This window comes from Vigna angularis, chromosome 11 (genome assembly GCF_016808095.1).
Source record: "Vigna angularis cultivar LongXiaoDou No.4 chromosome 11, ASM1680809v1, whole genome shotgun sequence".
Taxonomy (NCBI): Eukaryota; Viridiplantae; Streptophyta; class Magnoliopsida; order Fabales; family Fabaceae; genus Vigna; species Vigna angularis.
This window is the reverse complement of record NC_068980.1, coordinates 2,754,286-2,776,584: the sequence shown is the minus strand read 5'-3', so window position 1 is coordinate 2,776,584 and position 22,299 is coordinate 2,754,286. Positions and strand designations below refer to the sequence as shown.

Genomic DNA, 22,299 nt, shown 5'->3' with positions numbered 1-22,299 from the left:
TTTGTTGCATACAAACAAAATAAACTCAAATTATTGGGATCAATTAGGAAGATGTGACAGTGGGAGAATCCCTAGTGTATTGAAGCATGCACAGTGACTAAGGACATGAAAATTTCATTCTCCAAAAGCATGGAATTCTATGTTATCCAGCAGAAAAACACCTAAAGTACAATACTTATCAACTCCACACACAAGTTGCAAAAATGATTGTCTTTAGTGAAGTATGAATGATTGAATATACACCATATCATCGTGTCTGGTTGAAATAGTTTATTTTTGAGAAAATAATAATCTTTGTCGACATTTCACTGAAAGAGCTTTTGCAGAAGAAATAAAACATGTTTTCCTCATAATTAGTCTTTCCAATCATGCATGTAACACCCCAAATGGAATCTGTGTTCCTAGCCAAGATCAGGCACAGTAAAGTACTCATCATCATCATCATCATTTAGGACTTCAATCCTAGGTTTTTTGTGTGACACGTAGGACTTGGAGGTTCTGAATGAGGCAACACTGCTGCTATTATTAGTTACTGGAAGCTGAGGTACTTCAGCTGCAGCCAATGCTTCCTGAGTAAATTGTTCACCAAAAATACCCACATCTGTAAGCCATTCCAGCTCTCCAAATTGTAGAGATTCCTTCTGAGCACAGTCATAAAACCAGAATCACAAGAAGAGGCAAATCACAATATTGTTGAGTAACAATAATAGAAAAACATAAAAAGGAAGAAGAAGCTGAAATCAAGGACCAGAGTTTAATACAATGTTATGTATAAACGTATGGTTATCTCTCATAAAAAAATGAATGCTTGATTAAGTGATGGCATGTATCAAAATAAGGAAGAAAACAATTTTGTGCAGCATTAATTCAAGACAAATTCTTCAGTGTAATTCTTGTCCTTATCAATTTCTTGATCAGGAAAAAATCAATGAAAACCAAACTGCATTGATCTGACACTTGCATCAGGCTATCAGGCTAAGAGGATTGTCAATGATGGGATATATTCTAGAAGACCAATAACCTAGTTAAAGAATTTTCTATATGCTGGGGTGTCTTCAGCATAAATCAAAATTTTCACATGTACCATGATGATTGGCTACAACCATGTTATTATTTCATGTGGCAATTCAAAGATGTCCAAAGGGACAACAAATGAAACATGTAATGCTACTAACTTATTTCAGCTATAACACTCTAATTACTTTGTGAGTTAGTTCATTATATACACATGCAACTAAATCATTATGAAACAAAGCTGCCACTTACTTTCTCAGGTGATTCAAAGCCTGTTAACTCCAAAAAGTCATCAACAGCCCAAGAGGATGTGAAGCTAGGCACTTGCTGAGAAGGAACTTTGGTGGAAACTTGTTGTGCATTCCTATTGGGAGGCTCCAAGTGACTCTTTTCATTGTCTTTGGTGCAACTAGAACTTGAGGCCACTCTGATACCAGTAGCTAGGAAGCGCTGGTGGTTTGCAGAAAGGCTTCCAGCTGAATGAATTGGTTCATCACAGTCCTGACAGAAGAGTGCTCTGTCTTCAACACAAAATATGAATGCTGGCTTGTCCTATTGGTGGAGAGAAAAAGAAGAAGACAAAATGAGCAACAAAGATTTTTGAAGCTTTTACAATTCCAACATCCATCAGATTCATCAGACAATTGTATTCCCATTTCAGCAAAGGTGTTAACTCTCCTAAACTATGTCCCATCAGTTAACCTAGCTCAAGATCCTAGTTTAACAAGTGTCTACATCGAATAAGAACATAGAAAATAGCAAGTAACATTCGCATCACACACCACCAGAAAGTTTAATCAACTCTTGATATGTCTTCAAGAAATAAAATAAGACTTGTCCAGTGTTTAATAGGTTCAACTGGGGCATGTATAACATCATTATTAGCATGTCTATTAGCAGAAAACCAGGTCATCGAATTATTTAAGGAATCATAAAACTAGAGACACAGAAATTTGATGTTCTTACTTGGCAAATGTCACATCTGGGAAGCTTGTTTGATAGACATTGAAGGAGAAGCCTTTGGTGCTTGCTTGCAAGTTTGTTTGCAGCATGAACTTCAACATCACATTTGGCACACAAAGCTGCCTCATCTGCGCAACAAATCACTGTTGCCGGAGCCCTCTCACACACATCACACTGAATTTTCATGTCAGTTCTTTTCCCTTGTGCAACAATGAAACCAGTCCTTCTTTATCAGAAAAACAACAAATTCTCACAAAAAGAAATTCTCAGAACCCTTTAGCAGACAGGACTTTGCAAAGCCAAAACAAGGACAATCATGGAGTAGAAAGATTAGGACAAGCTGTAGAGAAGAGAACAAAAAGATAACACGATTAACTATTGAAGTACTGAACAGAACAAGTATTTAATGTGGTTGAGGACAGAAAAAGAAGTGACTGGATGAGATTTGAGAGCATGTGAGGAAGATAAGGAATTGGATGTTGCATTGCATTGCATATCAGTTTCTGCAACAACAATAAAACCAACAGGGATTAGTGGGGTTACTTTGTCAATGGTATGTGTGGCTGTGGATGCATCAACAAGTACAAGCCATTTTTGAGTGGACACTATATTTCCTTCATATTCATTCTATCTTCTCTAAAATAACAAGACACTAAAAACAGCTGCAATCTATCTTTTCAAAATCTCATACAACTACTTCTTTTTGAATAATTGTGTCTCCCAATTTTTCAGAATTAACAGATACTCTACTCTCTCTTGATGTAATATTAAATATCTGTTCTTTAATTTTTTTTACACCCATTAGAAATAAAATTAATAATAATGAGTGTTATTTATTGAAATAATGTTATTAAAATAATTCTATTATCTTGATAAATACATCTTTTTTGTTTACTATAAATATGAAAATTAATGTAAATAAATTAAAAATTAATATTTTAGTGCAAATTAAGAATAGCAGTCAATTAAAAATAAAAATCAAAACTGAAATTATAAATATTTGAAGACGTGTGATTAAGTAAACGTTCGTGCATTTGATATTTAAGTCAACAAATTGACAAATCCAATTGGATGGAATGAATCGTCAAAATCAGGCCACATATAACATTGTTTTTAGAAAACTTGTTATTTTCAAAAAGTATCTTATAATTAATAATTCGAAATTTTAAGAAGATAATTATTTAATTTATATCTTGAAAATAATCTAAAATATAATGATTGTGGGTAGAAATTACAAGAGGTTGGGTCGTGTATGTTAAGAAAATCAACCAGTTGGACGTGAAAAAATATCAATGGATGTATTTTTTATTCTTTAAAATATACATTTATATGAAAAAATTAATTTTAAAGTATATTATAAATAAAAATTGTATATTAAAATATTAAAGTGAATAAATTTATTTTTTTAAAAATAAATTTGAATGAGTTGCACCTAAATTTAAACTTAATTTTTTAAAAGATAAGATTATCCAAATAAACAAATAGATATATATAACATTATTTTGATCACTTAATTTTTAAAAATTATTAATATGAAATTTATCAATAATTAAGAGTAAGTAGTAGTCAGCTGATATTTACGAATTGAATATCATAATACTTATATTTATTCATAAAAAACAAATAATTAAATAATCATACTCATTATTTTGTATATATCAATTAAAAATATGTATTAGTGAATGGATAAATTAGTGTACAACAAATTTTGGAGAAATTTATTTCAGTACACATGCAATGTCACAAATCTTGTTGGCAACACTTGAACAACTAGAAACCCATCATCCTAAAACTTGATTACGTCCACATAAAAGGTAAGTGGATATCACATATCACATATATATAATATACAAAAAAATTCTTTGCATTATTTTTTATTTAGAAAATGAAATCCTTATATTAAAAGTATGAGAAATGATTATTTCACATGAGTTTAAGAAACACTCGTAGTTTTCCTTCAATTTCTTTTCACAATTCCTAATTAAAAAAAATATACTAGGTTTAATTAAAATTTTCCCAATTTCTTTAATTAAAAATTATTAATTTACATATGAAATCACCTAATTAACATAATAACGAGTCATATCATTTAAAAAAAATACAATCAACATAATTTAATTGTAGACTCTAATTGTAAATATTTTACAAAAATACAAGATGAAAAAAAAAAGTAAGAGAACTATTTGAGATTTATAGAAAAAAATTAAACCAATCTATTACATTAATTCGATATTTTTTTTTTTACTTGTTTTTTTTTAAATATATAAAATTTTAGTTTTTATGATATTTTATTTTTATATTATCTCTCAAATAAGTGTAAAAATGTGTGAATGTTCTAAAAGTTTGCATGGAAGGATAATAATACATGTGTATTATTGTTGAGATGAAGTATAATTTGTAATTAAACAACATTAGAAACATGATGTTCACATGATGTCATTTTTGTTGATCCATGGAATGAAACATCTAATGGTAACAAGAGGCAGCGAGTGTGACATCATTCTGATCCTAAAAACTCTTATTTTAAGTCGTCTCTTAGACAGCACCCTACGATGCATGCTCAAAACAACTCCCATGGCGGCTTCGTTAACCTCCTTCACCGATTTCTTCAACTTTTCCTTGAAGCTTCCATTGTTGTTTCTTTCCAAACTCAAATGGTAACTGTTCAGAAACGCTCTTCTCGCCTCACAAAACTCACGACCACGCCTTGACCACCCTCCATGGGCAAGCTGTGGATAGTGTTGTACATCAGGTGATTCATCAGAAGCTGCATTTGGACGAACCTTGGACTGTCGCATTACAAGAGTACGATGAAACAACGAGAACCACATGTGTGGATATGAAGAAACATTAGTAGAAACAAAAGGGTTTATATAGTTAGTAACATATATTTAAGATAAACATAGTGTAGTGGATAAACCGTAATGGAAATTAGCGTAACATGGTTGGTAGCTTGGTTACACCCAAGATGAAGATTAAATTTGCAAATCCTGCTTGAAGTTTGATGCGTATAAACTGTTCTTGAAAATGACATGTTATTTATTTTGGAGAATGTAAATTTTCGTTGATAACTTTAACTACCTTTGAAAGGCAATGAGATTCAGGAAGTTTTGCAGTGCGGTTTTCCTTTCTAGAACGGATAACGTAGGTCAAAAGTTAGATGCTATTTTCTTCTGTTTCTGATTATGTTTTCAAGGTTTGAATTTGATTCAGCATAGCATGTGCATGGAATAAGCAAAAGGAGTCTGCAACTTAACCATTACTGCTGTTGCCAAATGGCAATAAAATAGTTGAAATTTGGAAAAGCGTGATTCAAACGCTACCAGTCAGCAATAATGGCAATTAGTTTCTCCAAATTCTGTTCATACCACACATATATTATTTATAAATTAATAAAACTATATATATATATATATATATATATATATATATATATATATATATATATATATATCAAGGGTTAAGGATGAATTTACATGTGGAATTGAAATCCTTTTTTTTCAAAAAAAAAAAATTCATGTAAGTTCATTCTATATTTTAGTAATGTGTGAAATATGGCATTGTCCTTGAACAGCAAATTTTTTCTGAGATCTCTAGATGTTAAGCGAATCAAAAAGTTTATTTACACGTAATGTAATTTGAAAAAAAAAAACCCTTTTTTTTGTTCTTTTATCTTTTACATTTTTTTTCTTCATCTTTTCTTTTAATTTCCATATATTAATACGTCTAATTTAATTTTATAAAATCAATTTTTTAAGATAAAATTTATATATATTTATATACTATTTATAACGTCTTATCGATTTCTAACAAATAAATGACTAATTTTAGAATTATAAATTTTACTATTAAGATTAAAATTTTATAATTATTATTATTCTTATTCTTATTATTAGCAGCGCCACGTCAGTAGAAAGAGCTAAGCTACTAAGCTAAGCTGCTGTGGAACTCGGTAGAAGCGATTTGCCGCTTCCGCCTCTCTAGGCTTCACAATGGCTCCCCCTATATAGATAATAGAATTCAAAATGAGTCTTCTCCCCTCCACTATAATTAATAGAAGAAATCCGAAAGATAGGAATTTTCAATTCCGAAGGATTACCCTTTAGTTTGAGCAGGGGGCTTCGAGTCCTGTGTTGACAAAGTGTTGATACCTAAAGCGTAGGGCTGGACATAATTAATTAAAGAAACTTAAACTTTAGTTTATTTGTACTGTTTTAAACTTAAAAAACTTAAACTAATTTTACTTAAAACTAATTATACTTATTAATAGTTTAGTTTAAAAATACTGAACTGTTTTTATTCTAGTACAGTTAACCAGTTAACTGTTTCAGTTTCCCAATTCTTTTTCCCAATCACAATTTCTCTCAAAATTAGTTTTTTTTTTTCCTTTCTCCATCACAGTTTTCGCTTGCTGCCGTTGAAGGTTTCCGAAGGTTCGTTGCTGACTTGCTGCTCGCCGTCCTCTCGTTACTTCCCGTTCGTCAAAGGTTCGCTCGTCACTTGCTGCACTCTGCCCTTGTCAAAGGTGAGTTTACCAGGCTGCTGTGAACTTCTGCAATTTAAGTTGGTGAAGATGGTAAATATGAAGTTGGGTTTGCAGAAGTTTGCACCCATGTCTATATATATATATATATATATATATATATATATATATATATATATATATATATATATATATATATATTATAATTTGGTCATATTTCAAGATTATATAAGATCTCTAATAGGGTTGAATAATTTAATACTTATAAAGTTAGTGATAGTTTTTTTAGCTTCATTTTCATCACACCAAATTCAAAACATCCACAAGCCATCGTGCTTTGTGCTACGGAGGAGAAAGCTGCACAGGTGACTCAATTTCTACTATGTATTATCTCACTGTTTTGTCTATTTAGTTCTGTAGAGTACCTTCCTGGTATTTATGAACTGATCATGTTCCTTCAAAATTTATTGGCATTTCAGTGCTTCAATGCTGCAAAATATATCATCCATAACACAAAGTTGAAGTCTGCAAAGGATTGTGCTTCACCAGATAATGGGCAGTCGCAAGCCTCAATTGGCCTAATGATAGGAACACCTTGTGAGATTCTTCAATATATTGAAGAGGGCAGCATTGTTCTTTCTGAAATAAGATACTTGGTTAGTAATTAGTATCACTTAAAAATATTTGTGTCATAATCTATGTAGAGCTCGCAGGTTACCAGTTCTTGGAAGCTCCTATCATTGATCACACTACTCTTTTTCATGCTTCTTGAGCAGGTGTTGGATGAGGCAGATTGCATGCTTGGTAGTGGCCTTGGTCCTGAAATCCATAAAATTCTCAGACCATTACAAGATCATGAATCAAAATCTACTGTCAAAAAATTACAAACTATTCTGGCCATTTCAACCATGGCTGAGGACAGTTTAATCTTGTTGGTTACTACTTTATGATACATGTGATGGCGTGTTAATACCTTTTGTCTTTAGAAAAGGATTATGTGCTGGAGATTTGAAGTTCTATTTTGTATTGAAGAGTTTATAAAGACTTATTTTCAGTTTGTAAGTTTTATTTAGCATTATATTATATGTTCTTTGATTTTTATTAACGATGCTCTTCTCATGTTTAATTTACAGGATGAAGTGCAGTTTTATTAATACAATTTTACTAGTTAGTGCTGTAGTTGTTAGTGTTGTATAGTTAGTGCAATTCTTGGTTAAAATTAGTATAATTCAGTTCAAAATTAGTATAGTTAGTAGTTCAGTTCAGTTTATAGTGTAGTTTAGTATAGTTAAGTATAGTTCAGTTCAGTACAGTTTAATAAAACAAAAGCAGTTCAGTTCAGTTTTTCTAAACTATTTTTTAGTGCAGTTTAGTTTTTCTGAACTAGTTTTTAGTTCAATACAGTTTTTAGTAGTGCAGTGCAGTTTAGTTTGATTTGTCCACCCCTACTAAAGCGGTAAACCAAATACCTACTACAGGCCAAGCAGCTAGAAAGAAATGTAAAAAACGAAAACTATTGAAACTTGTATATTGGAAGATCAATCGGCCAAAATAACCATGAGCAGTTTCAATATTATAAGTTTCTTCCTCTTGACCAAATCTGTAACCTAAGGAGAGAGGAAAAGGAAGGGGGTAGGAGACTCGCCTCAATACTTCCCACTGGACGAGAGGCACACCTAACCCAACTACCCACTCATCAATCACGGTGTTCAGCTGACTTGCACTGATAGACCCCTATTGTATTGGAATTAGGCGCCCATCTTTTTGCTGTATAATTATAATAATAATAATTATTATTATTATTATTATTAAAACATATAACATTGGCACATTTCAATAGGATTGAGATCATCCTTCTCCTGTATGTAAAGAAACAATCAGCTAGTGAATGGAATGTGAATATAATCTAATTAAGTTACGTGGTCCATAGAGTCAAATGAGGACACGCTATCAATAGAATGACCAAGCACGCCGCTAATCAGTAATAATCTAGAATTTTTATACTTAGTTGGCATATGCTTATTTTGAATGACCAAGCAGCATGTTTTTTGAATACCAAACTTTGACTGCAACACAAAATATTTTCATTAAAATATCATTCACACAGTGCTTATTTTATATTTTTGGCCCTGTTGGAATTTGGAGTTGGTCTTTTAAGCTTCACATAAATTTATCCTTCGGAGCTTATTAAGATCAACCAAAACCATCGTCTGGTAAGTCATAAGGTATTTTCATAAACTCTTCCAAACACTCACAACATAAGTCCAACTAGGTTGTTGATAATCTCTTCCAAACTGATAAATGATAAATAAAACATCATGAAACTAAGTGATTCATGAAATACATAAATATACTGAACTATAAAGATTAGTTTCAATCACATCATTTCTCAGAACTGTTTTAAAATAAATCAATAAATTTAAAGAGGGAAAGTGATAAAATTACGAAGATACATCACATTGATATGTGTTGAGATCCAAAACTAAAACATGACTTAAATTTGAAATTAAAAAAAAAAGCAGCTACATGTTATGAAGTGGGATCAATAAGAGGGGTACTAACAGATATTTAAGGTTGAATAATAATAACGTTCATGGGGCTTTAGCAGAATTAAAACTGCTAATCGAAAAATATCCTTTTAAAATTGGCCCTTTTTTAATTTCTGAACTGCGTCAACCATTGTTATAAATTATTTACTTTTTGGCCGGCAATGTGATTTGATAAGATGCCGAAGCATCTTTTACAAGATTCATATTTTGTTTTAATGTCCATTTTAACTTGAAAATACGAAAATCCCTATAAAAACAAATATAATAACACGAAACTCATGAATGGACATCAAAGCCAATAATATGAAAACGATGTAAAACAATCTAACCTTTTTACTTTCAGCATAAAAATAACAATCTGGCTTGTGTACAGTAACACCACACCTCCAAGCCAAGGATATAACATAAAGATTCTGCTTTGATGATTGAGAACCTCAATCCTACGCAATGCTACAACAGGGATTGGTTACCGAAAATTTTCAACCTCAAAAGCACAAGCTGTTCCATCAAGCGAGGCCGAAACAAGGTAATCCCGATTAGCAGACACAGAAAGAGACTGAATGGCATCAGCGTGTCCCTTTAATGTTTTTACACATTCACCAGACCGGCTATCCCACAATCTCACCTTACCATCCACACAACCAGTAGCTACATATGATGCACCGAGCCATGCCAAACATGTCACTCCATCCTGTCCACAAGGCAAAATTCCTTTAAAGCACAAGATATAAGCCAGTGTATCGTGCAAACAGACCAATCCAGTCTCTGAATGCACAAACAAAGCAAGATTACAACAAACCTCGTGTTCACAGGTGGCTCGGGGTATTAAATGCTCTATATCCCAGATGATCAATTTTTTATCCATGCTTCCAACTGCGGCCCACGAATCACTATCATACAATTTCAAGGAACAAAATTATTGATTACTTATAGCAAATTTAAGAGTACAAACTATTCAAAATTCCACATGTATAAACTATTCATATTGAGTAAGGTTTGGATCATTTTGCTCTCTCTTATTCCTCAGAAATAAGTAAAATTCTTTCTTGAATTGGTGTTTGTACTGTAACCAAGTAACTTCTGGTTCAGCTATGGTAAGTCTAATAAATTCATGAGGCCAAGGCACTCGATTTTCACTCATCTTAATAAACAAACCCTATTATATTATGCGTGTCATCCTGTTATCCACAAGGGCACGTTTGTTTCACAGATCTTAGTTTTCCCAATAATCATATTCCTTGGAATATTATACCCAGGAATGATATTCCTATAATCATGTCTGGTTATTTAATAATTTTAAAAACAAGTAAAATTCAATTAAAGCATATAAACATAAAATTAAGATATGAAAGAGAGAACGATGTAGTGAAAATAGGTAGTTATTGTGGCGATAACTTCCATCCCAAGGCATACCCACTCCCTTCCCACGGGAACACGCAGTCTAAAATGTGAAGGGGTCATTTTTTTGGATGTAATGTTATCAGAGAAAATATTTTCTTAATCATCTAACAAAAGCAGGAATATTTATTCTTATCATCATTATTGTCTTCATCCCTTTCAGAAAACCTCTCCGTCCATTAAAATTTCTATTGTACACATGCGAGATTGCACATGTAGATAAAATATGAGAAGTCTCTTAATCGTAATACATACCTTGGTGAAAACCCAACACACTCGATGGAATCTGAATGAGGAGCGAGGGCATTATTATCAACAACCTGTCAAACAAGAACATGTTTCTTAGAGACAAAATGGGAAGCTAATAAAATCTATAGAATGCAGATACAAACAGACAATTAGCACGGCATGAAGTGGTGAAAGTGTAAGAATTTGCTGTCATAAAACAGGACAAGATAGGCTACAGTATTAAGGACAAAATTCTTAGAAAACTTTGGTTCCTCCATAAAACAAAAAAAAATAGTAAAATTGAAGACCTCCTTAAGAGTCTAGCTAGGTTACAGACTGTCTAGCTGAATTAACTAATTACGCAATTTCCAACACAAGTCCACCAAGTAACTATTATCCGTGTACATTTGAGCGTGACAAAGATATACCAATATTGACCAATGTGTATTTGAGAAAGGATGGCAGCTGGTTTGAAGTTAAAGTCGAATTAAGCATCAGACTATTCTTGCCAATGTGAACTTTAAATTAAAACATAGGTACAATACATTCCGAAAGTAGTCTTGCTAATCGCTCTATGATCTGATTCCCATACATGTTCACATGCTTGTTCCCTTTAGCCCTTGACATGAAAGAGGAAATTACAAGACAACAGTAGTCCAACAAAAATTGTTCTTCAGTCAAATATTTATAACTGACATTGGAGGCTATTATTCTTTGAATAAATGCCAAGATATTTAGCATCAATCAGTTGATTAGATATTTTACCTCGAATTTCTTTTAAGTAACTATTGTCTCAGATATTTTCAGTAAGATATATAACTTGAAGTCATAAGACACAAATTTTAGAAACATTATCAATAGTCAAGACAAGGCAGTGAATATCAAATGCAACGAAAAGACATACTCTTCCTGTGGTAATATTCACAATATGAGCAGATCCATCCTTAGAACCAGAAAGTGCGAGAGTTGAAGTTGAATTTATTGTCAAGCATGTTAACCCCTCGGTATGGTATGGATGGCCTAGAAAGCAAACTCTAAAAGGTTATCAAAAGAAAATAGAAAAGAAAATAAAGGAAAAAAGAAAGTTTGCAGATGAAAGGAAAATTATTAGATTTTTGTGAAACTATCATGACATGATGTACATCAAGTTTTATCTCATGAATGGTGTCCCTACTTCATACGAGAAAAATAGATATAATATGCATGTGAAGTTGCTTTTAATTGATTTAAAAAATTGCTCAAACTACATCCTATCCTTTTTTCTAGTGGAAAATTCAACAATATGTTTTCAAAATAAAATAACTACAGAGTTGCAATACCACAAACTATTTAGACTGGAGGCATGAATAATCGGTAATATGTATTATCGGGGAATAGAAAGCTAACACAAATAAAGATCAATTTACATACCCCGCACAACATGAGTGCTTTCTGCACTTTTTGGATTCCATATTCTCAAGGTTGCATCGTTAGATCCAGTACATATTATTTTCCCTAAGGTATCAAGTAAAAATAAACAGAAGCGTGTAAAATTATATGGCACAAAAAACAACAATTAACAAAAAATGCACTAAGATGAAGAGAAATACTACCATCAGGAGTAAAATCACCACAGCTTACACTATCACCATGACCAATAAATGTATTAAGTAAGGCAGCATTATCAGTATTCCACATCCAAATGGTAAAATCCTCAGAACCAGCTAAGAGTATATGTCCTCTTGGATGCCAACTAAGCCACTGAAAAGTTTCATGACATCTAACTTAGCAACTATTTACAACAGGGAAAAACAAGAAAAATACGGATGGTTTTTTCTCTACATTTCCAGTTGATATTTTCTTTCACTACGAACTACAAAATAACACCTTGTTTTGACAAACAATCTCACCTCAATGCCCCCTCCAGGACCTTCAAGTTTTTTACTTTCCAAATTTCCTGATACATCCCAGACTTTAATAATTCCATCTAAGCTTCCTGATGCCAAACGCTTTCCATCATAGCTAAAAGCTAAACTAGATACAGATTCTTCATGACCTGCACAAATTTAGTAATAACAAAAATCATTTGGATATTCAATAAACTGCAAGTAACATATCTTGACTTTACCAATTATTGTGCAACAGCACTAGTCCTAATTGGAAAGATATCAATCCATGAGAAAACCTGGAGTCATCCAAATACCTGGAAGCTCAAAAGCCCAATCTCCTTGGCCAATCTTCCAGAGAAATCCTCTGTCATCACCACCCCCAGTAGCCACTAGGGTTGCATCAGTTGGGCTGGAGGCAACTGAGTACAACTCCCCTATATAAGAATTCAAGAAAACAAAGAAAATACCATAAATTCCTTGGTAAGACATTGCATACATAAAATAGACGATTTCAAAATTTGAAAAAAAGAAAATAGTTAGAATAATAATGATAATATATTGCCAATAAAACCATTGAGGAACGTCTACTTAGAATCCAGAATTTGACCTCAATCTAATTAAGTCTCAGCAGAATCAGGATAGCTATGCATAAACACAAACAAAAAAGTACAAAACTTACCAGTATGAGCCGTGAACTTGTGCAGAAAATCACCATCCTCGTCCTCTGAAATGGTTCAAAAGAATATCATTATGAAATATATCATCACATAGAAAAACAATACATCTAAATTCTGACACAATGAAGGTATAACAAAGAAAATAACAGTCGAAAATTTTCACATAATCGACAAATAATACACAAGACATGCCACATAGAACCCTACTAATATTGAAATTAAGGATCAGAAGGTTTTACCGCAATTCCCTACCAAGTTCATAATCATCATCAGCGTCAGGAAGATCTTCATTATCCATTTCAACTTCATGGATAATGTCAGCCTCGTCAATGAAAGATGGTTCGTTATCATCTTCATCATCAAGAAGAGGTGGAGAACTCATTGTGTTTTCTCAATTGTCAATGAAATATTTTCAATACTCAACCTGAGAAAAACTAATCATTATCATATAGCTTCTTTCTTTATCCAACCAAAATTAAATGCATCATGAATTTCTTTCACGTAAAAACTCGCAATTTAAACATCTAAGAGGGTAGACAGAATTAAATTTACTCAAGCAATAACTAGATTATCCAGAGAAACTGGACCACTTACTGCATTGAACAGCACCGCTTTCAAAGTAATGACAAAGTTTATTATTGTTTTATACCAACCCAATTCCTTACTTATGCTCGTTCTGTTTTTTAATTTCGTTGCACTTCAAGAAAACCAACCCAATACATACTGTATCATCCCGGTTGTCAGGTCCGACCGGAAGGTTGAACCCGAATCTGAAAAAAGAAAGATAACACGTCCGAAGACCGACCCTATACTGAAGTTTGTTTCAGAAATAAATAAAGCGGCCATGGACCGACCCAAACACATGTTGTACCTTGAAGATACAACAAAGTTATTGGGTTCAAGACTCTTAAGAAGTTTTGTAGAACAGATTACCATAATTTAGAAAATATTATAGTAAAAGATACCATTCCCTTTATCTTCTAGTTATTTTAATATCCTTTTGGGGTTAGAAATATATGATTTAAAGTGGTTACAAATAATAAGTACTTGGATTTTCATACTTAAAATACTGTTAACTTTTTAATCAAACAAACAGAATTATACTGTCCGTAACAATAGCTCCATAATTTACGAGCTGTTTTAAGAGGATCCAAGCATGCATAGAAATAAATAGCAAGCAGAGAGGTATTGGAAAAGGCAAGGAAGGAATTGAAAACGAAGTAACGCACCTGCGAGAGGTTGATCAGAACCAAACTGACGGATTCCGGCAGAGGTTGAAAAGAAGAGTTAAAGAGGGAAGTTTGTGTCGATTAGGGATTGATTACGGCGATTGAGGGCTGCTTCGGTGGGAAAAAGATAAATGGTTGAAATATGTTTTTAATGCGAGATTAAATTATCATTATATTATAGTATTTTTTTTTTCTTTATTATATCATAACTAGTTTATTGAACCTAGAAAAATCCTCAGATCCACACGAGTTATCACGTAAAATTTATTATTAAAAAATATGATAAAAGTGATCAAATCATATACAATGTAACTATAACTAGGCTTTTGAAAATAAAAAACGAAGAAAAGATGAAAATAGAGAATGATATTAACGGATGTAAAAGTTAAAAAAAAGAAAGAAAGTGAAAATAAGAATGAGAACTTGTCTCAAGAAAAAGGTGAAAGTGAAACGGGATTAGAGTTTTAAAAAATAAAAAATAAAATAAGTAAAAAGATAAAATTAGAATTTAGAAAAAGTTAGACAATGAAAAGAGAAGACGGGGTGGTGGAGGGAGAATGACTCAAAGGTTAAATAACCGGTTCTGCAATTAAGAAAATCGTAACAACCATTTTCAAATACGTAGAAAATTACTCTAAACTTCTGATGTAGGGTTGTTTAATCCTATTTTTCTTTGGAATAAACTACACACTTTTTCTTAGTACAAACAATAAAGATCTCAATGTGATGAAGGTAATAAATTTTTGTGGTCACTTAATTATGAATAAATTCATTAGGCTAACTGCACATCTTAATCACATTATTAATCACCTGTTTAACTGGACATTCTCATTTAACAATTAAATAATCGTGTTATCATTTTTATAAATGAAAACTAAACATATAACTTAACGCAAAGATAATACTCAACCTAAAAAAGTTGAGAATCATTTTTAAACATTTCATCGTGTATTTCTAATTTTCAAAAATAATCTTAGAAATTATGTTTATTTTACATAAATTTTGAAATCTGTTTAAAGATTTTTTTTCTTTAACCAATTTTGAAATATGTTAAATATAATTTTTTCTTTGATGAAAGATTTGTTTTAACATTTGAAATTGGTTAAAACTTTTGAAACTTTTTTTTAGCAAATTTTAAAATTTGTTAAAAAAATTATTTAACAAATTTTCAAATTCGTTAAAAAAAACGTGGGATTTTTTTGAATTGCAGAGAATAATTTTAAAATTTTAAAAAAATTTGAAGCCGCAGAAGAAACAGCCAAAAGTTGAAGCAATTCTATTCAGATAACCACAAAGAAATAGCATAACGACTAACCCATCAACTATAAACAGTAGAATTTACTTTAAAAGATATACATAACAGTCCAGCTAAAAAAATGTAGCCACTCTTAAGGTTTCTAAGTTTCTGTAGTATTACAAAATACTGACATAGGAAAGAATCAAGTAATACAACAGATGCTATGAACTGAATAATAAAAAAATGGCTAAAAGAATAATCATCTCAAATGGAACTCCACACCCTTTCAATTCCTCCAATATATCTGCAGACAAAATCATTGCACATTAAACCCAAATGAGAAACCAAACATACGAGGATGTATGTTTCTAAATTAACATCAAAATGGTTATCAAGTCACAAACAAATAAAACTCACCAGTTTTTTACTTCAGTTGTATTATCTTTGTGATCTGCTACAATTTTAGCATGTTGTGAATCAGAAGAGGAACCATCTTCCTGAGGACCTGAATGAAGAATATGGGAAAAGCCCTGTCCAATTGACTTCCACAATCTAGTAGGTAAAGATGTTTGTACATCGTCACAGTTCAAAGCAGATGATGGTTCAACTGATCTAGCTGAAGCAGGATCAAGATCAGAAAATCTGAAAGCACCTAAAATTTTTTCAGGAAGCTCTGATTCATCTTGGCTCTCAATAAGAAAAGCCAAGTCAACAGTCAGAGTTGAAATATAACCAAATGCCAAATGAACTATTGCACTTGCAACCATGGAAGATCCTATATCAATATCTACTTCAATGAAATTCTCTCCTGTGCAATATTTACACGAAAGGGCACGCCCAATCACACAAATAGCCTGTTCTCCAACAGCTTTTCTAACAATCCAAGGACCTTTTACAATGTTGGCAATCAGCTTTAGTCTTGAGTTTCTGAATGCATTGTCACCCTTCAGAAATTTGTCCACTAGGGAATCCTCAAGAACTCTCTCTTTGGTTGTAAAATAAGCAATGGCACTATAGTTATCCTTGTTTGGAACTTGAATATTGAAGGCCCATACAAAGGGTTTTTCAGCTGCTGGAAACTCATCATCTATGACCTTCCTAACTCTACTATTTGGATCGTCTAATATCTCCCCAATTTTCACAGAACTTTTTATCCAATCAAAACCAAGAGGCTTCAGCAGATAATCACCAGCAGGAATCTTAACCCTTGTCTTAAAATACTCAGGGCCTCTGACCATGAATACATCACCAGGAGGTGTAGCCCAACCGTTTGAACAATTGTCTGGCTCAAGAAGTGGAACGGCCCCTTCAGATATTATCCTATCTATCCATTCAACGCTGGCCATAAATGGGTGCTGCTGCTTCCCCAGTAATAACAATATTAGCTTGCTTATAGTAATGAAACTAAAATGGAAAAACTTTCTTTCCCAATATGATTGCAAGATAAACAAGAATGTTGCATGCAGTAATCCTAAGCTCATCCCAACTCCAAAATTTACAAGCTTTGCTGAATATAGACAGAATTTTTCTCTAAGCAAAGATTATCCCTAGCTCTCAGTAAAAAGGGCGCATACCCAATAACTTATTGTCAGTAAATTTCATTGACGGAACTCCTATAGGGTTTTAAAGCTTAAACCGTGATCATAGACTTCCACTGAATTCTGCTAGCACAAACGCGCAACAGAACCAGATGAACAGCAATAATTCATAGACTTTTTCTACCTATGTAAGATACAACCTTAGTGTCAATTAGCAGCCAACTACAATGCAAAGAGCCAATAACCCATACATGAAGAAGGAATTGTACCATCAGTTGAAAATATTGCACTGACGATAAACCAAATTTGGAAATTATAAGATGGTTACAGTAATCTCATAACCGAATACAATCTGAAAAGAACTCAACTTTACTTTAGGAAACATTTAAACCAAACCCTTACGTCAGAGAGAATATTACGAGGCAAAACATTGGAGAGTACAAGAAATTGCTGGTTAAACAATTCCAGGAAACAAGGTCTAGAAAAATAGAAGTAGAGGGAGAGGAACAAATTGTAAAGAGTGACGAAGGAAATAGCATTGACAGTCAATTTAGAAATGAGAAGTAAACGAAAATAGATAAAGATGAAATACCTGTGTCTTTGTGTGAACTGATGAGAGAAATTAAAAGGGTGGGTAGAAGAAAACAGCAGAATCCTCTTGTTGAAGTTGAATTGAGGAAGAACTGAAATCAAAGGTTTGTTTGTTTTGGGAGAAACAAATGAAAAGGATTTCGTGTTGGAAAACACAACCGACAAACAAAAGGGCGAAGAACTCGAACTTTACAATCCACGTCATCCGCTATCCATGCATTATATATTTTTATGATTCGTTAAATTAATTAACTACTTATTTGACTTTTATATATTAATTTGAATAATAGAAGATAAGAAAGAAATATTATACGAATTTATTTTAGAAATTTTATAACTTAAATTTCTATCTATAAGTTATTCTATTAATAGATAATTTATAATATATTTAGTTTATTATCTTTAATTTCTTTTACTTTACTTATAATTTTATAGAACAATTTTATTTTTCTTTTCCTTTATATATTTAAAATTTTAATAACCATTCAATCATTTTTTCAAAGATAAAAAGTATAATTATATAGCAATATGCTTTATTTAAAAAAATGAAAATTTTACTTATGAAAAAATATATATTTAACTATGTCATTTTATGTTTATTAACTAGTGTATTAGGTAGGAGCTCGGTTTCTTTATTATCATAATGAATGTTGAGTTTTCTTAATAATTTAATAAAATATATTTTGCTTATAATATTATATTTAAATGACAATGTTTTGCTTTTAGTGATAAATCTTTCGGGTTTCTTTATAATTTATCCAACGATTTTATTTATAATCAATAAGACTTTTAACACACAAAAATATTCTTAAAGTGTAATTAGTGAAAAGAGAGAGATGATTTTCAATATCGTGTGTCTAGGTACAGTAAATGGTGTAAATGCTTTTACTATTAATATGAAGATACTGATTTAACATGTTGATTAAGTTATGTTTGATATTCTAGTTAAGAAAATTTATTAAATTGTGTTAATTGTCGTTTATTTATCACTATAATTTATTTAAAGTACATTCAGAAATGACTAATAGATATATTATTCTGCATAACAACTATTTTTTTTTAGGTTGTCTGTCTTGGAGGAGATAACTTTGGATAATTACTATTGGTTGGGTGTTGCTTTTGTTACCAAAGCTTTACAGGAATTTGATTTGATTGAAGAGTAGCTATCAAAATATTGTTTTCTGACTTTTGATTATGTGTGTTTATATTGTAATATAAACAATCAAAGAATGACATTTAAAGCAGAGTTTCCAGCTTCAATATCTAGATTATTTTGTTAATGGTGTTGAAAGGTTTTGGATTGTAATAATTTATAATTTAATTGGTTTAATAAAAAATTGTTGATGGAATTAGCTTCTTTTTATTCTTGATTATACATTAGATATTGAAAAAGCTCATCATAGAAACATATCAAATTTCATAACAAAAAAAACATTAACTTAATTGAATCATACAAACAACTAATCATGTTTTGTCTCAATATATAGTAAAATTTATGTGAAATTTTGGAATGATGCAACATCTAACTAAATTCTAATTATTAAGTTGATGTAATATTATAGTTATCTTGAAATAAAATAAAATTTATGTTAGTAACTTTAATAAAATATTTTGTTGTAAGTTATTGTTACATTTTAAAAAAATGTAAATAATATAAATATGTTTGTCAAGTGCATTTGATACTATTGAGAATGTACTAAATATAACTCTAGTGAGATTAAAGTTGACTATCTCAATATATCTTGACTCGAATGAAATTGTGATAGTTTCACTTTATTCTTTATTTTTTAAAATTCATCAACTCAACTCTTTAAACGTTTTTTATTTTATTTTTCTTAAACCTTCTTACTTCTTAAAACTAATACTTTTGAAGGTACAACCACATGTTTCGTTGTCTCAGTGATGGTAAGATGAATACCATGTAATTGCCAGTTTAATCGAATCATAACCACTTCTTCTCAAGTTCTAACACCCCTTCATAAACTACGATACATGATTTTGGATAATGTAATTCATCGTAAGCTATTCTTAAAAGTCTGAAACATAATTACTTATATTGTTGAGTTTTTCAGTTTAGTAGCAATGTTAAAGGACTCTCTACTACAATCAATCATTGCATCACTTTCATGTCTTATCCACCTTTTTAATATATTTTTTTAAAAAGAAACTTGATATCAATAGCAAATAACATTATTAAATCCACTAATATTTACGTCTGAGTTCAACATATACGATATTGACACAATTATTTATTTAAAAAGTTAAGTTATAAAATAATTAGTCTTTCATCTTTATATAGTGTTCTATTTTTTATTTTTATTTAATACGAGACTTAGATTTACATTTAAATTTCAACACCCTCGACCTGCAGAAACCCACCTACACCAACTTGAACCTCCTCATCTCTCGTATCATTTCTTCTTTGACGCTTTTGGCCACTGTCGTGACCACATTACTGCAAGAAAAATACCACAAACAAGGAAAAAAACTTGTGTGACACTGGACTCGGGTGACGACAACTCTTCTAGCCAAGGGTGCGGCAGTTTCTCCAGCCAAGGTCACTTTTCCTGTCTCCCATGGTAGCTCACAATATACAGATATGGAATGAACAACAAAGAAGAAAAACTCTCTCTACGTAGTAAATTGACCCAAATTATTATCTTTTAAATATATATGAATATCCATGAATACTTAAAGTTTTAAAGCATCCAAGGGGACATATAGCGACTTAGGATAACAAAGCAAGTGCATAATTTTTTTAGTTGTCACATTTATGCATAACTCAAGGTTGAAATGTCCTCTAAGACTACAGCGCCAAAAGCATATAAATTCAACTTTTGAACTAAATTTGTGATCAATTTAATGAAATGTGGCGCAGTATTAACCCGTATTGAAGTAGGAAGGGTGCATTTTCCAATTTTACATCTGTGAATCAAATCCCACATTGAGTGATGTAGTAGTGTAAAGAAGTGCTATGATCATACAATGTAGAAATAGACTCTTCCTGTCCAGATAGGCATGTGATAAGCTCATAAAGCCTTTCACTAAAAATTCAGTTTGTATTTACATTAAGTGACAAAAGAAGAAGCTGAAATTTAAGTGGCATAAATGACTAAGTGAATAAACATCATTTTAAGATCACCTAAAACATCTTTTACACGTTTCAGTAAGTCATGACAATGCACTTGCCTTAACACTAAACACCAGAATAACTAATTCTTCAAACTAATTTAAAGTACCTGACATGCCAGTTTTTAAAATTTCTAAAAAGTAAAGGTACTCCTTAACATTAGCAACTCAGTCGAGTTAGATTTAGAGGTACAAAGTACACTAGTCAGCACTCATGTACAACTGTAATCCATTTGAAATAACAAATAAGACAAATTGAAAGGAAATGTTTATCTTTTTATCTTACCTGTTATCATCCTAGGATTGGAAGTTGATTATACAAACTTAGAAAAACAACTTCAAAAGATATAGTCTATTAATGTTACAATTAAACACTGACAATAAAATTTGGAAGTTGATTATACAAACTTAGAAAAACAACAAAAAATATGTAGTCTATAATAATGTTACAATTAAACACTGACAATAAAATTCAAATCTCCTGAACCATGGACTAATCACATTAAAAAAGTTTCAATAACCAAGCAAACTAACTTTGAACTAAAATTGCAGAGTTTTAGAAGACTTCTCCACAAACAGCTTCTATAGCCAAGTAAAACTAACTTTGAACTAAATTGCAGAGTCCTCTAAAATGGCTTCTTCAAAAAAATAGTTTTGATAGCTAAGTAAAACTAACCTTGACCTAAAGTTACAGAGTCCTCTAAAATGGCTTCTTCCAGTTTTGGAGGACTCTTCCAAAAAAAGTTTCCATAGTCAAGTAACACTAATTTTGAACTATAATTACAGAGCCCTATAAAAAGGACTCTTCCAAAAATAGGCGTATGACACTTGTTGAAACAAACACACGGTATTCTTTAGTAAAAGGCGAAAGAATAGTTCGCTATGTGTTTATCTCATGCCTCCGTGAGAAGTACTAGAGAACATTTTCATCTTATATAACGATCTATGATCGGTTTATACACTACCACAGTCGATGTGGACTTTCGTCAGAAATGTTTGCTTAGTCATGATATAATTCAATTTTATTTGACTTTTATTTATCATCAGTTGTTTTAATCGGCATTAGTATAGAATTTTAATTAGATATGTATTCTGATATTGAGTTTTGATTAATTTTTCAGTTTCTATTATTATAAAACAATTTAACATCCTTTTAAAAGAGTTACAAAACATTTCTAACAAAAATACTATTGAGTATTTTGTAAAGAAACTTTATCCAACAGAAACATGTTAACTATTTTTTTTGCATAACTTTCATGTTTTCTAATTTTAATTTTTCCCACAATTGTTAAATATTTTCAGCATCTATTGTTACTAAATAATTAAACACCATTTTAAAACACTCATTATAACTTTTATATTTTGAAACTTTAACTTTTCCTCCTTTATATTTTG

At 31.4% G+C, this 22,299-nt stretch overlaps 3 protein-coding genes and 1 non-coding gene across 12 annotated transcripts; all 4 read right to left on the bottom strand.

Moving 5' to 3' along the window:
- Nucleotides 1–98: 98 nt before the first annotated feature.
- On the bottom strand, nt 99–2,499 carry LOC108334239 (B-box zinc finger protein 24). The gene is made up of 3 exons (XM_017569971.2): nt 1,981–2,499; nt 1,267–1,566; nt 99–641 (listed from the first exon to the last, which is right to left on the bottom strand). Exons 1-3 carry the CDS (start codon nt 2,161–2,163, stop codon nt 402–404), a joined length of 723 nt encoding a protein of 240 aa, XP_017425460.1. The 5' UTR covers nt 2,164–2,499; the 3' UTR covers nt 99–401.
- Nucleotides 2,500–7,178: 4,679 nt separating this feature from the next.
- On the bottom strand, nt 7,179–14,559 carry LOC108332365 (uncharacterized). Of its 7 annotated transcripts, none has more exons than XR_008246088.1 (13): nt 14,410–14,556; nt 13,775–13,950; nt 13,433–13,604; nt 13,183–13,227; nt 12,818–12,937; nt 12,525–12,670; nt 12,228–12,375; nt 12,046–12,129; nt 11,540–11,655; nt 10,663–10,727; nt 9,809–9,899; nt 9,339–9,700; nt 7,179–7,279 (listed from the first exon to the last, which is right to left on the bottom strand). XR_008246088.1 is itself a non-coding variant. In XM_052870806.1 (11 exons), exons 2-11 carry the CDS (start codon nt 13,560–13,562, stop codon nt 9,476–9,478), a joined length of 1,170 nt encoding a protein of 389 aa, XP_052726766.1. In that variant the 5' UTR covers nt 13,563–13,604; nt 14,410–14,559; the 3' UTR covers nt 9,325–9,475. The 7 variants fall into 7 exon arrangements, 1 of the variants encoding a protein (XP_052726766.1); XR_008246090.1 differs by having other exon boundaries at nt 13,846–13,950; XR_008246089.1 differs by lacking the exon at nt 13,775–13,950 and having other exon boundaries at nt 7,179–8,319; nt 14,410–14,559.
- Nucleotides 14,560–15,708: 1,149 nt separating this feature from the next.
- LOC108333269 (protein ENHANCED DISEASE RESISTANCE 2-like) lies at nt 15,709–17,969 on the bottom strand. Of its 3 annotated transcripts, XM_017568668.2 has the most exons (3): nt 17,777–17,969; nt 16,064–17,001; nt 15,709–15,950 (listed from the first exon to the last, which is right to left on the bottom strand). In XM_017568668.2, coding segments are annotated over exons 2-3 (930 nt in total). In that variant the 5' UTR covers nt 16,993–17,001; nt 17,777–17,969; the 3' UTR covers nt 15,709–15,949. The 3 variants fall into 3 exon arrangements, with proteins under 3 accessions (XP_017424157.1, XP_017424156.2, XP_052727084.1); XM_017568667.2 differs by lacking the exon at nt 15,709–15,950 and having other exon boundaries at nt 16,060–17,004; XM_052871124.1 differs by lacking the exon at nt 15,709–15,950 and having other exon boundaries at nt 16,060–17,001.
- Nucleotides 17,970–21,688: 3,719 nt separating this feature from the next.
- Nucleotides 21,689–21,805, bottom strand: LOC128194847 (U5 spliceosomal RNA). Its single transcript, XR_008246296.1, has one exon. It is a non-coding gene; the product is annotated as a U5 spliceosomal RNA (small nuclear RNA).
- Nucleotides 21,806–22,299: the final 494 nt, after the last annotated feature.